Source organism: Phasianus colchicus, chromosome 13 (genome assembly GCF_987193195.1).
Source record: "Phasianus colchicus chromosome 13, bPhaCol1.hap1.1, whole genome shotgun sequence".
Lineage (NCBI taxonomy): Eukaryota > Metazoa > Chordata > Aves > Galliformes > Phasianidae > Phasianus > Phasianus colchicus.
Window position 1 is genome coordinate 14,344,144 of NC_143448.1, and position 23,709 is coordinate 14,367,852.

The 23,709-nt window shown below is 38.2% G+C and overlaps 1 protein-coding gene across 2 annotated transcripts in view; it reads left to right on the plus strand.

Annotated features, from left to right (window-relative positions):
- The window catches only part of VAT1L (vesicle amine transport 1 like), a 47,320-nt gene that overhangs the window by 8,020 nt on the left and 15,591 nt on the right, over positions 1-23,709 (plus strand). For both annotated transcript variants that reach the window (XM_031614939.2, XM_031614940.2), the window contains exons 3-7: positions 196-411; positions 10,920-11,062; positions 11,869-11,972; positions 13,057-13,112; positions 13,616-13,810. In XM_031614939.2, the coding sequence (XP_031470799.1) occupies positions 196-411; positions 10,920-11,062; positions 11,869-11,972; positions 13,057-13,112; positions 13,616-13,810 (714 nt within the window). The remainder of the gene's footprint in view (positions 1-195; positions 412-10,919; positions 11,063-11,868; positions 11,973-13,056; positions 13,113-13,615; positions 13,811-23,709) is intronic.

Below are 23,709 nucleotides of genomic sequence, written 5' to 3' on the forward strand. Positions count from 1 at the left end.
TATCCCAAAGCCAAAGTGACGACAAGTACTTGGGAGACCAGAATGTGCCTGTTCTATACTTGCTGTGGAGCACCATTATCTTTTCTATCTGTCATCCACAGCTTGATGAAGAAAGGTGCAGATCTTAGAAGTTCCTATCTACGGTTTTAGTTGCACACATATCCTCAGTGAGGTTTTTTTTGTCCTTATTTGTAGATTGGAGACAGAATCATGGCTTTTGTAAACTACAACGCATGGGCTGAAGTGGTTTGTACCCCGGCAGAATTCGTCTACAAGATCCCAGATGACATGAGTTTTTCTGAGGCTGCTGCATTTCCCATGAACTTTGTAACTGCCTACATGATGCTCTTTGAAGTTGCTAACCTAAGAGAGGGCATGTCGGTGCTGGTTCACTCTGCAGGAGGTGGGGTGGTAAGTTGGAGCTTCTCTTACTCTCCAATCAAGTCACTGAAGTAAGCCAGATGCTGTGGTTCGGTTTGAAATCAGTCTTTCCTATGTGAGGGATTATGGTGCAGGAGCTATGTCAGACAGTGATGCAGGCTTTTGGTGAAATAAAAATGCTCTGACAATCAGCTCTACCCCAAAAAGCACGAAAAGCCTTTATGAGGTACTCAGAAATGAACAAGTAAGTGTTACCTCAAACTTTGTATCCCTGCCTTTCTGCACTTTGTACTTGTTCATTGTGAAAGAAGGTTGTATTGAAAGGATTAAATGAATCAGCTCCCTTCATAAGGTCCTCGTGGTAACTGTAATTCTCCTTGCAGTAAATGGCCCTACTGGAATATTCCTACAGATACAGTGTGCAGGTGTGATGTTTCTTTGTGAAAGGCAGTATCCTTTTTTCCTCTGTTGGGATTGAAAACGGTGGAAAATATTGTGCCAAATCTGAGGAAAATGCCATACAAATGCAGAATTTGAGTCAGGGGTGGCTGCTGCATGCCATGCTTTGGGTTGTCAGTAAAGAGGCATTGCAAAGTCAGTAAAGACTGCATAGGCAAAGCAATGGCTGAATGTATTGGGTGGAACACCAGGGCACACAGTGACATGAGAAGCCAGCATTTGGTGCTACCAATTGCTTGAAATATCTTTGGAAAAATCTCTCTTGAATAAAATATTAAGATACCCACAAGAAAATATGTTTATGTTGGAAATTATGCAGTCCTCTTCCATAAGACAGATTTTATGACCTTAGTACATGAGCAGATCTCAACCTTTTAAATTAGAGTACCTCCTCTGTTTTACTATCACTCCTTATTTATGCTAAATTAATGTTTTATTGTCTGCTGAGGTGTCCGGTAGGCAGCCCCCAACACCTTTTCCCTGATTCTGTGCCCTTAGACCTTCTTTTAGGTTCTCATGTAAATGAAGTCTGTAACCAAAGGAATAAATTCATCAGTTCCCTGCACAAAGTATTTTTAGCTAACAATAATCCTACTTGCAGTAAATGATCCTCTTGAAAAACTTCTGTAAATGAATGGAATTTGTAATCTTATTATGTTTCAGCACAGTGCTACCTAGAGCATTATGGCTGACTTTATTGTTCTATAACATTAAATCTTTTCATGTGGAATTTAGGACTGTTAAAACAACTGGAGGCCACACACTGAGGGAACTGGATATTCAGTAGGACTTTAAAGCTCTGTGTTTACCTGTGAGGCCACTAGCCCAGCTGACTCTATATGGACCCAGGCTGAGCATACTGAATTAGCAAAACACCCAAGAGTGTGTGCATATGCATAACGTTAGAGAAAATGGACTTTTAGAATAGACTGTCTAGACTGTCTGTATTAGGATAAAGTGTCCTTGCTACATTTTTCTTTTTTTCTCTCTCCCCTTTTTTTTTTTTTTTAGCTTCACTCATCTCTATTATTTCTTCATCATCTTCCTTAAGCACTGCTAATGCTCTACTAACCTACACGCAATCTTCTTCACTGACAAGCCCTGTGCTGGGCTATCCTGTTAAATTGCTGCTGCCTTTCTTCATTTCTGCCATTGCAGATGCCCAGTGAGCATTTTTCTGATAGTCCTGTGCTGTGCTTCTTGTGGGCTTCCTTTGAGAGTAGCTAAAGTCCTGTAAGGGAAAGTCCTGTCTGGCTCCCAAGAGAAAAAACACATTTTTCCCTTGTGAAGCAGTTAAATAACAGAGCTTCCAGAAAAAAGAGCAGAGGTGCAGGAGGAACAGTCAAAGTGGGCAGTATTAGTGTAGATCTGTGTGATATGGGGAGGGCTGCAGATGAAGAGGAGATGCACTGGTTAGCCTGCAGGGCAGGATGCTGATCACTGTGACAGGGGGCAGTGCCTCGTGCAGGCTATTGTGTTTGGTGGGGAGAGCATGTATCATTAGGACCAGAAGGGAAAAGCTTTTCCCATTCCTTGGTAGGTTTTACAGGTAAAATCTTATTCTGCACATTTGATTTTCTGCTCAAGATTTCAGAGGAAATGTGCTGAAGGCACATCTTCCCCTTTAAACCACGCTTATACTGTCTGTTAATCCTTTGGAAAATATAACAGCCTGAACCGAGCAAATTATTTTCATGAGGTGCTTTGCTAGTAAAACAGAAAACTGACACTGAAGTCACTGCAGGAAGAGATTTGTGTGTGTGCGTTATTGCTTTAATAGATATCAGGTCCATTAACATTTTCACCATGCAGAAAACCTGTCCAGTTTTTTTAAATGCCATAGAAATTCCAGAATACTTTAATGAGACAGTAGGCTCCCTGTGGGACTAGAAGCTTGTAATTTTCTTTTCTCATTATACACGATCATTATTTTAGCCACTTCAGGCAGTTTAAAAAAAAAAAAAAAGAACTTGTTGCTTCGAAAAGCTTTTGTGAGGTTCTTTGTTCTGGCTCCCCAGCTCCCTTCATCCTGCAGCTTTTGCAAATAGCAGAGTCAGGGAAAATTCTCAGGGACCTTTATTTTTGTGTTGCCTCAATGTATTTATGTGGCCTTGTTTTTGTTTGTAGATATTTTTGGTAGGGAGGAAACTACCAAACTGCTTTCCCATCTGTGCCTGGGGTATGTTTAGTATATGATGGGATCATTTGGTATCTGACCAGGTGTTCTAGTTAAGGTGATTTACTTACTTCTGGAGGTTTCAAAGGGTATCGGAAGATAATGTAGAAAAAAAGAAAATGCACTCTGCCTCCCACTCAGCTAAAAGGTCAGGGAGCTGTGTGATCTTCGTGGTAGGAAAGATGGCTGGCAGTAGGGAAGCGTCTTGTCTCTCTGAAACAGGAGGAGAAATACAGACAGTCACCAACTGCTTGTAACACTGCATATTGTAGCCTTCCATTTAATAAGAAAGACCTGCTGCAGCACTTAGATAAGGGGATTTGAAAGAGGAGATTGTGTTTACTTTTGTTTCCTAGGGTCAGGTTGTTGATTTTGACTGTTTGGAATGGGAGCTGCAATGGGTGTTTTGGTTTTCCTATCTCTTTTTATCTGGTGAGATGGGAGAAAGTAAGAGAAACTGCTGTCATCCTGGAAGGTGAAGTAGGCTGGAGAAACATCAGGGGCTTTTCTGCCTTGCAATTCTCATCACACGTAGATAAGAAATTAGTATCTTGCAAAGCATTATCTTATCATTCCTCTGTTGCAGATTAAGATCTAACAAGAAGAAGGCTGGTCATATGTTATCACTTAACACTTCTGTTTAAGTGGACTGTTATACTGTGCAGCAGGGCAGTTCAATGGTTAGCAAGATAAAACTGTATGGTACCTATGAGGTTTAAATGCTTAAAGCTAGGGAAATGTGCCCTTCTGAACTGACTGCTAAAATAGTGAGGTCAGCTGACAGTGAACTTTAACAACTTAGGATTATACACACACAGAAATCAAAGCTCAAAAGTATGAGAGGTTTGCAAGAACACATGACTTACTGTAGGACAAATACCCAGATGAGAAAGTGGCTTAAATTTAACTGTGAAACTCTATAACTAATGTTTGAAATGTCTGTAAGAGAGTGGTAGAATAGGTCCCGTCACAAATATACTTCAGAGACATTTTTTTCAAGGGTAGCTAAGTGGCAACTGAAAAAATAGAGTGAGGAAATGGAGCATTAGCATGCACTCCCCTGGGACTGATCTGCTGTGTGAAGCAATTACTTCTTTAAAATGAAGACTGTTCAAGTCAGTGCATTCAGTGTAAGTTTCAGTACAGGCTTGTATGAGATTACATTAATAATTTGAAGAACAACTTCATAAGTTATGAACTGTATCCTGGATTAATTGAATTAGTGTATTTTACAGGATTCCTGTATTAAAAAAAAAAAAAGGAAAAAAAAAACATTATCATCATTTCTAGCTGCAATAAATCCAATTTCTATGTCTATTAGATCTGCTTGGAATGAATTCTTTCATGGGTTTAGATTTGTTAGAGGCTGCCATTATGCCCATTTGCTCATCTGTTTAGTTTTTATATATTGCCTATTCCAAGTATTTAGAGCACAAAATACTGGTCATTTACCACAATTGTGTAAACGTTTCAATTTCATTGCTTAACCCCTCAGATACAAAGCAGAATTACTAGCCACTTCTTTCACATTTCGCTCTCCCAGGTGGTAGAACCAGGCTGCTTTTAATGCAGTATTGATTGCTGTCCTGAAGCTGTGATCTGACCTTCCTTCCACCCTCAGCAGAGGAGGAGGTAGTGGAAGATACAGATACAAGCTCTCCTGTTTGATTTCAAAGGATAAATCTGACTTGGCAACAGATTTAGGTCATCCTGGCAGGATGGGTTATTGCTTGGCACAAGCTCTTATTTTTATTTTGTCTCCCCTGCATAAATTGCAAATATTTGAGAATATGTTCCAAAATGAATCACCGAAGTGGCAACATTTATCTGACAAAGAAGTGGCACTCTTTAGTAGCTGATCTCATGGTATCACAGCAACTCCTTCAAAAGAATGATCAAATTTTTTCCTAAAAGAGAAAAACAAAAAACAAAAACAAAAGAACTCTGCATTTACCCCTTCGAATTTTCCCTGTTCTGTTTTGCAGGATGAGTAGTTTTCCTCAATTTCCAGATTTAATTTGTAGCCAGTTAATGTATCTCTGTATCTTCTCTGACCTTTCATTTAAATTAGCTGCTTTTTCATCTTGAGACAGTTCCTTCATATCTCTTTGGTAGTATGCATATATGGTTAGAAAGAAGATGCTCAGAATCAAACCTTTCCTTAGCCTGTGTTTTCAGGTTGAAAGCAAGTTTGCTCATGCACACTCAGTTTCTGTAATAAGGTCAGATGTCTGTTTCATTGAGCATCCTACTCACAGTACTCCACACAGAAGTATTTCCTGAGCTTTGAGCTGAGTGGCTGCAAAGCAGCAGTGGGCAATCTGAAAGCCAGCCTTCTAAAACAGATCTCTCAGCATCCCCGATCCTTTTTAACACTGTATGGGCTGATTGAATTCAGGTCTGTCTGCGTGTAGCAGGTAGGAGTACATTAAATAGCACTCTTGACTTTTATTTGAGTTGGTTCTTCTTGAATATGTGTTATTGGAATTTACTCCCTTTTTCTGATGATCTCAACTAGTGTATTGCACAATGGCATTACAGCTTCCCGATCTGATAAAAACTTTATCCAGTACCTTCCAGAACACTTGCTGTTTTCTTCTTAGTAGTTCATAGGTATTCTGCACTTAATAAATACACCCCAAGTGCTTTTCTCCTATTTCTTCTCCGTCTGAAAAGGAAGAGAATAAATCAGCCCACACAAAGCCATGTGCAGCTGCTTTCAGTATCCTAGCTGACTCATTTGAAGCCAGACAGGGTGTCTTTACACCGTGATGCCCTTTGCCATGTGAATGCCTCTAAAGCAATGGATATGCTCCCTCAGCAGCACGGGAAAGTCCCAGTGCTGTGCCTGAGTCTATTTCCAGACACTGCCTCAGAGCATAATCTGTTAATCAAACACAAAAGCTTGGCAAGCCATCCACAAAAAGCAATTTTCCCTGTCCAAAGCAGGCTGTGGTGTCTGAAGGCCTTTCTTTCTGTTCTCCCCAGAGGATTTGTCCTTTTCCCTAAGTCCCCTACTGAATCACCTCACGGGTTGCCACTGCTGAACTCTTCCTTGGGTGTTCTGCCTTTTCTGATAGAGTTTGCATGCTCTGAGCAAGAGTTGTGGCAGATGGATGCTGGCATAGCTCCCTTTGGTGCAGAGGGTTCACACCACATGTAGACACAGCCATGAGTTTTGGTTGCACCCGAACTTCACAATTTTTCAAGGAGGGAGGAGAAAGCATTCTCTGCTTCTTTGTGCAGAAAGTCTTAGGATAAAAAGAGATTGTTAGCTCACCTTACCTCCTGCTGCCTCTCCTCCAAAACTTTCTGTGGTGCACTGAGTGTAACAGACACTGCCTTAACACCTGCTTTGTTTGTCCACTCTGCAATGTTCACTTGAGTTCTTGGTTTCCAATTTCCTCTGCTGTACCAGAAAATTAACACCCTCAGGAGATGAAGTACCATGCAGCTGGCTTCTCCTGACACCACAAAAAAGTTCTCCTTGATGCCAGGAGATCTGTGGACATCCTCTCTTGCAGTTTTCTTACTCTTTGTGTACTTTGTACCACCTTCAAATAAGGGCGTGTTGCATCAGTGCATTTTGGAAGTGTGAGTTATCTTCATGTTCAGTTCCAGACAGCTTTGTGTATAAGTCTCAGTGAGTTTTGAAATGCCATAGCACCTCAGGGCTGCAAAAATATACTGCAGAAGTGATTATTTCTTACTACTGATTCTTATAGGTGCCGTTTTGCTGGGTGTTATCTTGTAGATGGTTTGTTCATTCCTGCTGTAAGTCTCGGCTCAGGTTATGTTGTAGCAAAATAGATAGAGCAAAAAGAGTGCGTGAAAGACTACTGATGTAGTCAGTAGTGATGCTGTACATCACTGCAAACTGCTCTGTTTTGTTCCTTTTGGTCAGAACCTTTCAGAAATTCAGTTATTTATTTATGATTCAGCCACTGTTAAGTTAGTATTAATAAGCCGATTAGATTAGTAAATTTTCATGTAGTCATGCTTTTCACACTGAGTTTTCAATGCCTGTGACGTTTCCATGTTTTTAACTTTGAAATTGCTTAAATGAACAAAGTTGTCTGTTTCTCTTTTTTTATTTAAAATCTGCTTTTCCTCTCTTTTATATGACAATCTCAGCATGAGAAGTTTCTGATCCTGCAGGTTTAAAGTTGGGTTTTAAAGCAAGCAAATGTATAAAAATTTCAGTCTTTTTACTGGAACTAAAGCTTATAGAAATGTACTCACTTAAAATAGATTCTATAATAATCACGTTTAGGTTAGGTTCAACACACTGATGTCAGGAATTATCAGGAGCCCTTGAAAATGAATCTGTCAGACAGACTTTGAAGCTAGTGAGATGTGAGATGCTCTTGTGCTGAGTCCAGTACACAAGACTTGCTTTGCTTCCATGGAACACTGAAACCAAAGCTGTTTGTCAGTGTGCAGTTCTGTATGACAAACTGTGTGTGTGTGGATTGCTCTGAAGGTAATGCCTTCTATTGATTTCCATGGAAACTGCAACAGGTATGAAGAGCACAATAACATTATTAATAGAACAAATTCTCAGCTACAAAATGCTGTTTTTTAGTGTAGTCACCACCATTAGCTGTGCATTTTTGCCAGCAGTGGACTGGTTCCACTGTCATGCCAGCAACATCCATTTCTAATGTCATGGGCCGAGATAATAAAATAGGAGTCACTACTTTTGGAGCAGTCCTCGTATATAGATTTTAAAGTAGATTAATTCCCAGGTAAGGAAACAATTTGCAACCATGTCTATCACTTCAGTGAAGCAATTGATCAGTTAATTCAGAAGCAGCTAAATCTCCTTAAACATAAAAGTAAGTGTCTGTATGATAATTACTTTTTTTGCCCTTTATCAGTTTTCCCTCCCTGTGGTCAGGCCGGGTGCAGTGGGGAGTCAGAGTCAGCAAGGAGAGCCCACCTACTCCTCCACAGCCCAGAGAAGAGGATGGTTTTCCTTCCAGCTGCAGAACTCCTTCTGCATGTTTCTTTTGTAAACTGTGGGCATTCTGAACGCTGGGGCCTCTCACACTTGCAATTAACATGTATAGCCCTCTAAAACGAAAGCTGCTAATCCAAAAGTAGCTAAATGACTTGAGGGATTAGAAAAGAGACTTAAGAGCAACTTGCATAGCTGCAGTGCTGTTCTGGAGCTTAGTCGAATTCCACAGAAATTAGTGAAACATTCAAGTTTCTAGGGTGAGTTCAGCTCTCCTATTTAGGTGAGGAAATCTTGCTAAGTCCAGTATCAGCCTTTATTCCTGCATTTTTGAAATTCAAATGTTAGGAATACTTTGCACAAAAATAAGTGCAAACCAAGGTTAGCTTCAGAAAGCTGTAGAAGAGCATTTCATGGAATTGTCACAGAACAGTTCAGTGATCTTGTTCATCCAGTTATGAAAAATACTGGTCATGTGAGCCAGTTTTAGGGTTTAAGTATCCAAGAAAGCTGGAAAGTATTCTCACGTAGGATCTTAAATAAGCTTATCTCTATGGGGGGTGAAAGGAAGAAAATAGGTTATGTACATTGTGATGTTTTTTATTCATTTCTCCTATTCATCTGACGGTCATTTAGTTAAATGTTAATTAGGATAAAAAACATTTTCTACTCTAATATTTGACCTTTTAAACATACACTGTCTTTGATTCAGGATGCATTCATTATCCCTTGCATTCCTGAGTTACATTGAAAATGCAGAAAACTAATTAAAGAATAGATCAATAATGTCAGAATTTCACTCAACCAGCGTATGTTATAAAATACTAATGCAGGCATGCAATTTACTGTGGGTAATGATTTTCTGAAAGGCGTAGAAAATGAGAAGTTGATTACTAGAGAAAATAGATGAGAAAATGAGAGATACAGAAGTCATTGTTTTTTCTTGTAATTCTGTGTTTTTGGAGGCTTCAGACTGAGCTGATAAGAAGTAGGGAAAGGCAGCATGAGAAGAGTGAAACTGTGCTGCTAGAAAACATCTCATCTTGTGATGTTTTCCCCATGGAAGACATTTGCCTGTGATTTCTCTTAAATTAAGGATTCAAATCCAGGAAAATAGTGGATGATTTTAAAAAGAAAAGGTCATTTATGTTTGGTATTGGATTATCGTGCTACAAATCTACATTCGGATCTGGGTCCTGCTGTAAGTTTCTGAGCTGCTGGGCATGTTGTTCAATTTGCTGTGCTATTTCCATTTGTCACCTGTAAAGAAAGAATTAGAATGCATCCTTTCTTGTTCCCTTTCTCTTCACCTGTTGTTAGCTGCCCAAAGGATCACAGAAACTGCTCTTGCTGTATAGCTGTTTACTGACTAACTCCATTTGCATGCCACCATATAAAAATAATACTGTTGTCCTCTTGAGATGTTCTGCTTTGATGACTGTCACTAGCAATTACATTCAGCATTAAATGGGAAGATGCCAAGACCCCAGGGTATGCAGGATTATCCAATTATTCTATTGTAAATAAAAGCCAAGCACTGATTACTGGTATTTACATAGTAATAATCAGAGTTTCTGGTTTGAATGAGCTGAAATGTGTTTATCCATGGATGATTTTACTGGTCATGCATGCTGTTTACAAATGACAAGTCATAAGGCTGTAAGTGTAAGTAAGAGTCTGCTAAATTCAGCTAGATGTTATTTCCTGATTCACAGTGCTTTTTCTTGCTTCTGGGCATATCCATGTAACCCTGCTATCTCCAGTGGAATAATGTGGTTGCAACGAAGGGTGGAATTTGTTTCTTTAACTGAGGGATAGTTATGTAGTTTTACACCTGTGTGTGTCAGTGTGACAGATGCAAGTGTATGTGTGTGTAGATAGAAATTCAGGTGTGGCTGCCATGGAGCACAATGAACTTCTCTTTCTCAGTATCGTAATTTTCATCATGTCAGTAGCAAGAAACTGGGGTTCTGTTTCAGATCTCAGAAATTAAAAAGGTAATGTGAAATATGCATTTTATTTACTGCAAGAAATTCCTGCAAGCTCATTTAAACATAGGCATAGGGAAGCATAAGCTTACACTGTAGAAGTCATGCAACTGAGAGGATATACTAGGAGAACCATTCCCCTGTCTGTGCTCTAGGCCGTTTTCTCCCCTTCCCTGCTGTTTAGTTTTGAAGATGGGGCACTGGGCTCAATGGGCCTATTAGTGTGACTCATGTCTATTCCTGCATTCTGAAACATCAGTAATAATAAGGGTTGTTATTAAGAAGAGGAAAAGCAGATTTGCTGTACTGTGTGGGATTTGCCACACTAAACTGGTATCTCCTGCTGAAACAAGAAGGAAATGTGATCCCTTAAAAAAAGTAGACTATATGTTGTACTGGGACCACAGGAATCTGAGGAATAAAAGCTGTATCTAAGTATCAGAACCAGTTATCTGCCGTAAGTTTTGTTATGGCATAAGGTGCTGTGAGGCTTTCTTGTGAACAGAGGAGGTTAGAATCACATGTGGAAGCAGCCACAATTATTCTAAGGCATGGAGTGCCAATGTTACTCAAGGGTCTCTGGGAAAAATGCAGAGTAGAAAGTGTGAAATATTTCTGATGTTCTCTTCCAGCAGTCGTTTTTTATGTTCCTTGTAAATTCATGCAATTTCCGCTAAATTACCCTGCCTTTGTTAAAAGAACAAGAACTCCTTTCCAATACAATTCTTGATAGAATGAATTTGTTTAATCTTTGTAATTACTTTGTCTTCAGGATATCCATCTGATTTAAGTGTGTTTTTTCCTATAATTGAATTGCACTACACTGGTAAGAAATTAGTTGGAACGTGCTTGCATGTTTGGTGTTGGATTTTGCCCTGTCATGAATGAATTGGTAACTGCAAAGTTTGTCTACCAGTTTCCATATCAATGAACTAACATCATAATGTGCTTGCAGGGTCAAGCTGTTGCTCAGCTCTGTTCAACCATTCCCAATGTTACTGTTTTTGGAACAGCTTCATCTTTCAAACATGAAGCAATCAAAGACTCAGTAACTCACCTGTTCGACAGAAATGCAGACTACGTGCAAGAAGTAAAAAGGTATTTTTATTTTTTCAAGTAAGTGTTATACACCGTCCGGCAGAATACCATGAAAAACACTGGGCTGATGGTATCTACAGGAAGAGATTACCCTATTGAGTTCAGGAGCTGAAATTATTCAAGAAAACAGCTTAGATCTGTGCACTACGAGGAACAAAATAGCAAGCATCTCCTTATTTCTTTGTAAGCAGCGTAAGATTTGCAAAGTAAATACAGTGGGAAGAAAAATACAGATGTGAACAGAAGACCCCACAGTTATCTGTGTATGTAGTAGCTCACTGTAACTTAACACAGTAAGAAGTTTTCAGTGAATCTGTAAGTTATCCAAGTTTTAGAGGAGTTCTCTGGTGTGACTCCATCTGCCTGTGCTTCTGTCTTCTGCCAGGGACTGATAGCAGTGCATGTGATGTCTGTTTCAGTTTCAGATCCTCAGGTTTTGTTTGTTTGCATTTAGATTAGAATTATCCCGTTGCCTCCGGAAATCCTGTATGCTTTGTGTGCTTCTGTTTCCATTTATATGCTTTCAAATACCTTTTTTTGTTTCAGCTTACCTAACTGCTTTTAGATAGCGATATCAATAAAGGTGACAAAACTGTGGAATTAATAAGAAAATCTTAGTGAAAAAAATGTCTTTTTTATTTTACTTGTCAGATAAATAAGAGAAAATGCCTTTTCCTGTATCTTCTATCTGTTAAAATACTGACTGATTTAGTTGGGCATAACAATAAATTTCTCGAAGGATCACTGCAAGGCTTAAATTCCTGTGAATCCTATTGCAAAGTGAGGTTTCTTTCTTGTTTTTTCAGAATCTCAGCAGAAGGGGTAGATATTGTTTTGGATTGTCTGTGTGGAGAAAATACTGGGAAAGGCCTCAGCCTTCTCAAACCACTTGGGACTTACATTTTATATGGTGAGTGAAAGCAGGTACATATTTCAAAACTAAAACTTTGCTAAGTTTAAAATCATCCAAGCCACTCATTCCAAAACTGGATATCTATATGAGTGGCTACCATGTGATATTCTCTTGATTCAACTGTTTCCAGTCAAGGATTTTGGTGTAGATAAGCTTAGGCTAAATTATTGAGAAACAATAGCTAATACAAAGAAATTCTTAAAAAAAAAAAAAAGAAAAAATCAGAAAATAAATGTGTTTCAGATAATTAAATGCTGAATGCTGCAAGAAGAGCTTAGGAGCAAGCATGGATCTCTCACTCTTCGCACCACAAGAATCACATGAGCCTAACAGCTCTAACACAGAGCAGGAGGGAAACTTAGGGGAGGCTTTCAGAGAGTAAACTGTCATTTCTGTTGGCAAGACTTTGAGGAGTTCAAGCCTAGGTTTCTGTTACCAAATTCCCAATCACACACTGAGCGCTTCACGTGCTGAATAAGCACATCTTGCCTGCAGTTCTGCCAGGTTGCCTTGTTGTTTATTGGTAATGCCACCACAGTCAGCCTGCAGGAGTCAGCTGAAGGGATTGCTCATTTCTGCAAATGAAGAATATATCTCTGTTGTAGTGGAAAGTGCAGTGGCATCACCGAAAAGCTTTTCTTCTTCCTTGGTTTCACATCCAGTGGCAGTAACAATGAGTGAACACTGTCACTCAGGTATCTGCTTGGAGTGCACAAACCCAACCTGTTTGTAATATAGTCCCTGCCAGTAAATTTCCATTGTTTGTTATCAGGTTAAAGTGAACAATATGTGTGTGTTCAGACTTGTAGTAGTCTGGCCTTTGATGGTCGGATATATTTATCTGTTGATGAAAAGAGGATATCACTGTAGTGATCAATGCTGTGTATTTATAGAGATGAATGTTATTTTATTGGGAATAAATGGAGAGCTGCAGAAGAGAATGGTATCAGAATGACTAGTAGCACTTAACCTGTTCCTGGCTTTGAAAGAAATTGTCTTGGAATAGAAAAAATTCTGCTTATCATAAATGGCTTGATTGTCAGCGTGTAGTAAGCTGTGTCTGTGTACTCATCTTTTACAGGTTCATCTAACATGGTTACTGGGGAGACAAAAAGCTTCTTCAGTTTTGCAAAATCAGTAAGTGTCCCAGCACTGTAATTCCACTCTGCTTTCCTCTAACCTCAGTCTTTTCTGAACAATAAATAGAAGTTTTATGGCTGCACTGTGGTCTGACATGTTTTATTCTGATATGGCAGCTATCTACGAATTGAATCTGTGTACGATGCGTATTTAAGTTGTTATGTATCAGACATACATCTGTAAAAACAAAGCTGGATAAGCAGTGTATGGTTTCGTTGTTTTGAGAACAGTCAAGAGCTGCTTTCAGAGGGTGGGAGATCCATTATTTCTAGTGCTGAGTCCTAAAGCTTGACACAAAAATGGGTTTTATTTCTGCACGTCAGTCATTAGCTACCTGCTTTTTAGCCTGCTAAATAAAATCCTTACCACTTCTCTTGGCTGCTATTTGAGAACTGACAGTTGAGTCATGTAGCATATCTGCATAAATAGTTTTGTCAACTTTTTAGTACAATTTCTGAAGATTGTTTCTCTAACCTCGCTGCTGTTTTTTTTCTTTCCAGTGGTGGCAGGTTGAGAAAGTGAATCCTATCAAGCTGTATGAGGAGAACAAAGTCATTGCTGGATTTTCTCTGTTGAACCTACTTTTCAAACAGAATCGAGGTGGCCTGGTCAAGGTTGTGATGGACAAACTCCTAAATCTATATAACAGTAAGAAGATCAAGCCTGTAGTTGATTCATTATGGGCTTTGGAAGAGGTAGGAGCAAAAATTTATTTCCACCTGTTGAGGGTTGTTTTTTTTTTTTGTTTATTTTTTTTTTAATATATATGCATTCTTGGATGCAAAATTGGTTTTAAATCTGTTTTCACAGATTTCTTTAGTAAATATTTCTGGAGTTCCAAGCTCTCTGTGCAACATTCTTCAAAATACTAAGAAAATGTGAGTTTTCAGTCTTAGAAAATCATTGCAGATTCCTAAGCACATGAAACTTGTGACTAACTAGTGCAGCATGAAATGCAGATATTGTAATTGAAAATAAAATCTACTTTGAAGAAAAGATCAAATACATAAGCTTTACTTCTGGTTTGTGCTTGCAAACCTCAGAAGCTTGAAGCTTTTCAGGAAAGTACTGAACATGTGTTACAGAAAGTTGAATCAGAATTCTCTTAACTGTAAGTTAATACTCCAGTGATTTTTTTATTTTTTTTTTCCCTTCTAATTACTCAGTTCTTCTTAGAGAAATGTAAACGAGCTAATCTGATCATAGCCTGGGTAGTGACAAGCCCCTTGACCAAAGAAAACTTTTATCACCTGAAATGCTTATACTTAAAATGACAGTAAATGAATATTTTCAGAAGTACGAGCAGATATTAACATACAAAGAAATGCCATGATTATAGCAGCACCACTAGATTCAGTTTTATTTGTCTGTGAAGTGCACTGAGCCTGACACATTCTTAAGGTATGTGATCACTTAATGCAGAATGTGAATGGTAGTTGCACGGTTTCTCTTCAGAAGATGCTGTAACAAAATTCTGTCTGTGTCTTAGTATGTCAGCTTGTATTATCATGCATCCGTGAGGAAACAGTAATCATCAGACATAACAAGATGCGTTATTATTATCAATGTATTACAGTTCCAGATAGCCTGCAGTTAGCGTTTGGATGCCAGCTTGTTGATTATTCGGGTGGCACTGAAGAACTTGTGATGGATACAGGGAAAGAATACTGGATTGTGTTGATGCTCCATAGCCTTAGACTGTTCACGGAGCAGGATGCACTGCAAAATTCACTGAGGCTTCAAGGTGCATGGGCCAGGTGTTCTGAGAAGAAGGTGCCTCAGGTCGTGCTAGTAAGGGAGCTGTGAGTATCTTCATCCTATCTCTACATCTGCTCCTAATGTGCCCCAACGTGGCACTTCATGTTTCCCAGGAGATGCAAATGATCCAGCAGTGTATGGACTCTGTTTTTTCCTCTCCAGCAAAACAGAGAGGAATTACAACTTAACCAGGAAGCCTTGATCTGTATCTTTCCTGAAGAATCTGTTACTGATAGTTTAAAATGTCTGCTTACGCTGTCATTAACAGCAACCAAGTAGTGCCATAGACTTACCAGCCAGTGACACAAGGAGTGGCATTCAGCTCAACAATTGCACTAAAATGCCTAACTGTTGGAGAGAAAACAGATGTTGTGGTTAAAAGCATCTGGTTCAGAGCTCGAGCAAGATAAAAGCACTCTGTCCTTGTCTGAATGGGAGAGCATTTTAAGACCACTCTGAAGTACAACTGCATTCACATTTTGGTTTTTGATGTGTTTTCCCTTATTTACTTAGTAAATAACCTTACAAAGCATTTAAAAAAATTCAAGTGGCACAAGGCTAGACAGCCATTCTGCAATTTCTTATTCATATTCTTCTCGAATTTTGGTAAGAAAAGGATCATAAGTATAGTAACAGTGTTCTTGATCAAGATATTTCAGGCTAGAACATGAAAAATTACACATGGTGGGCTGATCTTAATAGAAAACATGATGAGAATTTGCTGGGAGACTTTTGTTTGATAACATTTCATCTCCCATTTGGCAGCAACACGTACCATCCCTAGCATTAGATTGCAAAATGTGTAAATACATCTGTTAAAAAATGCAGTCTAGAAAACTAGAGCTCATTTATCATGCCTGCTCATTTTTCATGATCTATCTGGCAATTTACAAAGAAATTACTGGCTATATCTTCAGGGATGTAACAGTACCAGAGATGTCCTCAGTCAATTGCAAAGTATTTCTGAATTATTATTCATTCTGGGCATTATCATTTTGGGATAAATTTTTGTGAGTATAGAAGTAACTTAGGTCATATGCTCAAGATAAAGTTAATATGATGCACAGAAAAGTGTGTCATAGCTGAGGACTAATTGGAATCAGAGTTAGGAAAGGTTGGTGCATGTTTTTGTTCTGAGAAGTTTCTTTTTTCTTTTTTTTTTCTTTTTTTCTTTTTTAAATGTAACTGTAACATCCTCTGGCCCTGCAGTCTGACATTTGGTTGCTTTTCCTTTCCTACTGAGTAAGACTGATTTTCTTGAAATATCCACGTTCATTTGATTGTTCTCAGTCTTGTTCATTAGTCAGTAAGCAGTACAACCACAATTTTTACCACTGCTGTTTCCTGAGGAAATATCCTGACCTTAGGAGCACTGAGAATAATTGTGTTTGAGTGAGAGTGACAGACGTGGACTTCCAGCATGGCATTTGGAAAGGAGTGTTTTGACTAGCTTTTTGTGGCAGAATGTCACCCTCTCCAAAGGCTCATGGAAGAATGCACTTGTCTTCTGACTAGAAATTGACTCGTAGAGTTGAGGTCGAATCCATTAATTGACATAAAAAGGAACATATTTTAAGGAAAAATTCAAAGGAGCCTCAACCATGGGACACCATTCCTAATGCTTAATATTAAATACCTAGTTATGTCATCACATACAGAAAAGTTTTTATCTGCATATGAAAGGCTTGTCATGCTTTATTAACTCTGCATCTGTGTTTATTTTCATGTATTCTTTCTGCAAATATTAATTCACAAATGAATTGGGTTTCATCCAAAAGCATATTACAATACAAATCCCATGTCCCTGTCAAATTGTAGAACAGATGAAGTGATGTCTAGATGATTGCTGATTAATATTCAAGGTAATGTTCAAGAATTGTTATAGAGAATTACCTTGGTATTATTTGTGTTGAGCAGTGAAGGTTTGTCTGTGTGTCAATGAGGTCATTAGGATAGAATCTCTTCCAGTGTTCTGATTTGTCTTTTTGTGCCTTATCCAAACGCTATGGAAGTCAGTAAAAGGACTCCTAAGTTCATTGGCTTTTGTTTAGGATGAGGATTACCCTGCCTCTTCAGTGCAGTCTGCTTGAGTGAATTTAGCAGTGGGACAGAACTTGCTCTGGACGGAATTGGAAGCGACTTAATTTTCTTCAGGGCATGCAATTATTATTGATTCAAAGGAGTTCAGGTTCTAGGCTATGGACTATTCCTATGGTGTAGAACTATTTGTGTCACTGCGTTGTCAGTTGGTGTTGGCTTAGGAAGGTTACTTTTTTAATCTCAGATTTATATCCATGAAGCCTAGTAAAGAAAATTATATTCTCAATTAGGCCACTAGAGCCATTTAATTATGTTAATTGATGAAAGATTTAACTAAGAAAAACAATAACACAATCCACAGATCTTTTCAGATGGAAGTCTAACTGAGGAATCATTCTTCATGAGATGAACAAAATCATACAACAGATCAGCTGCTGTGTACAAGTCTTGCTGATTTGTAGCTATTTGTTCGTGCTGTCAAGTGTTTAAAATGCCAGATAATTTATAGATGTGGCATGCTTAAATTCTGTTGTGAAGTAAAAAGCTAAGTGTCTGGTAGGATTGTGTTTCATCAGAAATAGTAGAGTTTAAAGCAAAATTAGTATTCAGTGCATACCTGCTGAATTCTGTGGTTGCTTCTTTGTCAATAGCTACAAATCTAATCTTTAATTTGCACTTGGCCACTTGTCTTTGTTCTGATCAATTTGTATTTGAGAGTCAGCATCCTCCTGGAGGGTCTGTGTATCATCAGCTCTACGCAGTAGATTATTTCGGATTGATTATTAAGTAGAATGAAAACTGAAGATTCTTATAAAATCTGATGTGTTGAATAACACATACATGTTGCACTTTTCTATTAAAATTCTGTTCAGCTTTTTATTATTGCAAAAGAAAATACATACTTAAGGTAGAGCAGGTTGTAGAAATAGAAGGTGCAAGTGCTTTCTGCAGGACTTACAGCAGTTAAGAGTGGCAGTGATAACGTGTAAAACAGAACTGCCATTCTGTCATGAAAGTGACAGTGGAAAATATAGGACATGTCATCATCTTATCTGTAGGCCCCTCTTCCTCATGCTAGGCTACCTGCTTCAAAAATTACTCTTTTGGTTTGTTGGAAAGTCTTCAAATCTGGAATATTTTTGTCCATGTGGGTGACTACTGATATTATAAAAAAGAATGCTGATTACAGATTAGTTTTGTGTGCAGGAAGATTCATTGTCTTCTCCTGCCTGAAGTAATGTGAAGGAGTGCACTGTTCATGTAGAGGTAATGGTATCAAAGAGCTACGCTGCTGTAGGGCCAGTAAGAAGAATGAAATCTGCTGAACAGAATTATTACTTACTCTTTTTAAAAAAACTAAGGGGGTAATCTGATAATATTTCTAGATCAGGCTAGTACCTTGTGTTTGTATGTGAATGGCAGTGAATGTTACCCTATGTCATGAGCTTGTAGTGATGATGTACTAATAATATCTTTACCAACTCCTTACTTTGCAAATAATAGTGCAACAACTGTAGCATAGATTCAGGAGTATATTTTGGCATCAGCTGTGATTGGAATTGGTGGAATCAAAGCACCAAATACATTTCAGAAGACTCTAATTGCTGTGCCTCATAGTCAGTGCATCAGATGTGTTTGAGTGGAAAAGCACATATTAATTCAATTTGTAACGATCACTGCATCATCAGTCTCATTTTTCATCCTGAATCTCTATAAGAGATGCTGCAAGTCTAGCCAGCTCTAAATATTATTTTTTATACAAGTGTGATTCTTCTGTCTCTGAGCCAGAGCTTTTCCCTGTAGTAAGTTGCTGAAGCAAAATCAAGCTGTGTTTAAGAGCATAAACCTGAAAGGAGGGCAGTGCAACTGATAGCATTGTGATATCATTACAAAATACCTGCTGATACAATATTTTCCTTTAAAGGAATCATTTTCTCATGTGTTTTAATTTTCCATTTTCTGCATGAGTTTTCAGTGTTATTAGCATGCAAAGGAAAGCAGTAGAAGCCTTACATCTCAGATTACAGTCTTGCCAAGTTGTAATCCCATGACAAGAAAGAGGACTGAAGAACATTTTCCGTATGTGCTGCGTTTTGGTGAGGACAAAGCCATCACAACATATCTGTTTTTAGCACTGCCAAGTCTCTTCAAAGAATTCAGATATTGTAAATCTCTTCTTCTTTTGCTGAATGCATTGTTTAGCACCGATTTCAGTGCATGCTTTTAAATATCAACAGTATTCTAGGAAAAAAAGAACTGTATAGCCCATGCTAGGAAAAGAGTGACACCCCCTTACCTTCCTCTAGGGCAGAGACTTTAATTTCATCAAAGACAAATCATGCCTTTCAGTGATCTCAGCTTTAAGGCAAAAAGCCTTTCATGTATCAATATGGGAGGACATGGAGAAAACCAACACATTAATTACTTCTAACATAGTAAGAGGATAATCTGGTAATATCAGATTAGGCTGGCACCTTGTTATTAATACTAAGTGTCATCTTGTGCCCTTTTTTTCCTTTCCTGTAGTGACACTATACTAGTGGCTTGTGCAGCTGTTACTTTCCTTTTATCTGCTAGATGAAAACAAACTTCTCACTTGGAGAATTGACACCTTTCTCTGCCCATATTTGAAGTCAAATGCTTCATTTAGATCCTTCATTTACTCTTCTAAGCATACAAAATAATCTAGAATGTCATTATAAGTATGAAAGTTCCCTAATAAAAAAAAATAATAACCCACCACTAAATACACAAAAAGGATAATGTTTCATGAAGTGAAAACTCCCACAAACATATTGATGTTTCCTTTGCTGCTATTGCTTCTCTAACATTAGAATGCAAAGTCTGCTTGTTCTCATAGCACAAATATTTCCTTGATAGCACTACAGTTGCAGTTGTTCATGAACAGCTTTTCTGATGTACAGGTATTAGCTCTGCTTATATTCTGTCCTTTGCGCTGCCATAGAACGTTGTTCTCCCTGTGTGTGAGATTCTGTTCCCTTTGTATAAAGTAAACATCTGTAGCTCAAAGTAAATTTAAATGCTGTATCTGTACATCACCGTTGTTTCTCTGTGTACAAACAAGTCACAGTTGCACAGAACTGCAGAGGTTGGAAGGCACCTCAAGAGATCACCGAGTCCAACCCCCCTGCTAAAGCAGGTGCCCTACAGCAGCTCACACAGGTAGGCATCCAGATGAGTCTTGAATGTCTACAGATGGAGACTTCCCAACCCCTGTGGGGAACCTGCTCCAGGGCTCCACCCCTTACCCTAAAGAAATTCTTCCATGTATTTGTATGGATATTCCTATGTTCAACTTTTAGGCCGTTGCTCCTTGTCATATCGCTGTACGCCACTGGGAAGAGCCTGGCTTCAGCCATTTTCCTCCCACCTCCCTTTAGGTATTTAAAAACATTGATCAGATTCCCCCTCAGTTGTCTTTCCCCCATGCTAAACAGACCCAGCTCACTCAGTCTTTCCTCATACAAGAGATGCTCCAGGCCTTTTAACATCTTTGTGGCCCTCTGCTGGACTCCTTCCAGGAGATCTTTTGTGAAGTGGGGAGCCCAGAACTGGACACAGTATTCTAAATTGCAGCATCAATGCAACAAATTTAAAACAAGCTTCCTGCACATATCAAAGATCACAGAAATTCAGGGAGCTGTGTGGTACTGATGTAGTAGGTTTCAAAGTATGAATGTGGGAAAAGCAAAATGAGAAGAAAAGCTTGAGTAGTTCAGGGTAGCTTGCTTCTGTGTTCATGATTGAATTATACTCAATTAATTCTATTTTAAAATTTGGGAAGAGTAAGGGAAAGCTATTTCCCTTAAATTCACTTAAGGTTTACTTCATTAACATTATATGTAATGAACACAAGTTCCAAATTTATGAAAACTGAGCCACAAGTAAGGTGATTTTTAATAAAGACTTTGCAAATAATTTTTTTCCCAAGATACTTATCTTAAGTAAATATTAATTAAAACTCCAAATAATTTCAGTGCAATATTGCGTAGAGGAGCAAACTGTACTTTGGAGGAAAAAATATACCTTAAAAGTACTATGGACTAATTAGGCACTGCAGTTTTTTCATCTAAAGCATTGTGCATACTTGATTATGGAGTCCTTGCTGCTCTTCCATGAATAATTTAATTCCAAGCAAATACCTATATAATTTAATTTACTTTTCTTCCCCATGCAATGCTTTTTAACAGGAGTTTGTATTACTTCTTAATTCCTTCTGCCCTTCCTGGCTGTATCACTGTGTGGTGACATAACCCAGTAGTTTCTTTGGTTTCACACACAGCATTGGTTGATAGCAATGTGACATGGCCGTGATTCTGTTGTAAGCAAGAGATAGAAGAAAGAAGAAAAGACTTAAAGATGGTCCATAGTAACACCTCAGATACGTGGTATTAGCTGTGATTACCACAAAATAGGTTGGGTTAATGAGCTCTTTTAGGGAACTCATGCTTCACTTGTCAAATCTGCTGAACATGTATGCGGAAGTCAGTTATTTCCAATTGTTACATATTGTTTATAAACACTGCATAAAATTTCAGCTACATAAATGGAATGTAATTTTAAAAGTAATTAATTTTGTGCTTTTTTATTTTCTTCTTTACAGCTTCTGAAATGGTTTGTATTGTCTAGCCTGCCAGTTGAATTACCTGTGTGTGTAAGCAAAAAGATTTGCCATCTAGAATCTTCATCATGTTGCTTTACATATACTGAAAATATTCATACTAGAATATTAGTGCAATAGATAGTTAAGGAAGCAGAGCATGATGTCACTTGCCTGATGTTATATTGCATGTTAGTGGAAAGATCTTGGGTTAGCCTGACATCTCTGACTGCCAGTTCTGGCTTCCAACAGCTGAGCCCCTCGGTTCCCTCAGTATCATGGAAGGCCTTTGTGTTTCAGAGCATGCACCAGGGGCTCTCATTTCAGAATTCTGCATGTTTCAGTAAGCTGGGTAGTTGCAGGGGAGCGATATCTTAACGTTTTGGAATCGAGTAGCAGACATGAAAAAGTATTTTGGCAATATTTCTGATAAACATTGGTTCTGTATTCAAATATTGCTGTTACAAAGGTTGGAACCTGACTGGTGTGAGACTGAAACTTTCAATTAACATAAACGCAGCCTGCGGCTACAGTACTTTTCTAATCTACTTGGTAAGCACTCTGCTAAGAATTAATTAAGTATGGAGATACACAGGCAGAAAGTACTTTTCTAGGAGACATGAGACACTAGAAATTGGAAGTACAGCAGTGAGTCATGGTACGTTTTTTGGGTCAGGACAGATTGCCATTTTTGTTTGCCCTTGTGTGCCACAGAGATAATGGCTTTCTCTAATGGCGGGACAGAAAAGAACATCTAGACTCAGTTCCTGATGGATGATGTGAGGCAGAAAAAAACCAAACAGAGAAGGAAATAACATAGAAAGCACTGATAGATTCCGCTGAGGAAAATGTGCACTATTAAAGATAAACTAGTCACGTGCTTCCACTTAATTAAATTAGCAACAGGAGATTGTGTGTGTGTTAAACTAGTATGTCACTTCTTGGAAGAAACAAACCTGTTAAATGGAGCAAGCTGCTGATTAATTATTGTGAGGAAGCAATATTTTACAAGAGTAGTCTGCTTACTGAAGTACATTAGCTGGCTTTTAAGTAACAAATCAGCACCCTGTGTATTAAACTGACATGATGGTATGGCACCCTTGCAAAGGAGTAATGAGACCTAGCTAAGGAGAGCTTTACCAAAGCACAGTGGATATATTTAGACACCAAGGACAGAACTATGAGCGATAAGAGGATGTTTATTCTATGTTTATCTTGGGTATTTGACTCAGATGTGTTTTCTTTACAATTCATTTTTACTGTTTATGCCATAGAATTTAAGCCATTCTCAAAATGTTAAAAAAAAAAAGAGTTTCATAGAGATTTATTTTGCTGTTTGAAAACAATCTATGGAACTTTTATTTTATGAAGTAGTAGAGAACGGAAGCTACTTGTTTTAATACTCATATTTAAATGGTCCATTTTGCCTAAAGATGCTATATTGGCAGCATTGGTCCCCTGGCCATTTTCCATGACTGATAGTGAGCAGAAAGATATAATAGAGCAGAAGAGAATGAAACGATTTGTGAGACTGCAAAATTACCATGGTGATAGACGTTAGTAGGTAATATGCTTTCAGCATTACTTCTCTGTATTTTGCTTTTCTGAGTGCAGTAGGGAGCTTTCACTGGAAACAAGTTTACTTTTCAGGCTCACATAATTTTACCCTGAGTAAAATGCAATGATTGTATCCAAAATAGTATTTTAAGTTGGTGCATAACAATCATTAATCAAGATGAATGTTCTCACCTAATGAAAATGGCTCATAAATCCTTCTCAATCATTTTAAACATAGATGAGTTTTAAAAGCAAAATTACTCTTACACTTGAAGACATCTCTTAGGGTAATATAATCCAATTTTAATGTCATAATTGTGAGTTTTATTTGGTATTGCAGTTTTTTAATGATATTATTGCTCGTTACAGATAATGATGTCAATTAACACCAAGGCAGCAGAGCGGATGTATTGTTGATAGTAAAGTGCTCCTACATATATAGACAGCCTGCTGTGAATGAACACAAAGATACTTTGCAGGGAAGATCTATATGTTATGACCACTGGCTCAAATAAAATAGGCAGCATATTTTGGGGTATTCAGCTGAACATCTGACTCTCAGCTGCTCTGTTTTTACACAGTATGCTGGTTTGAGTATCAAAGTTCTGTTTTTTTATG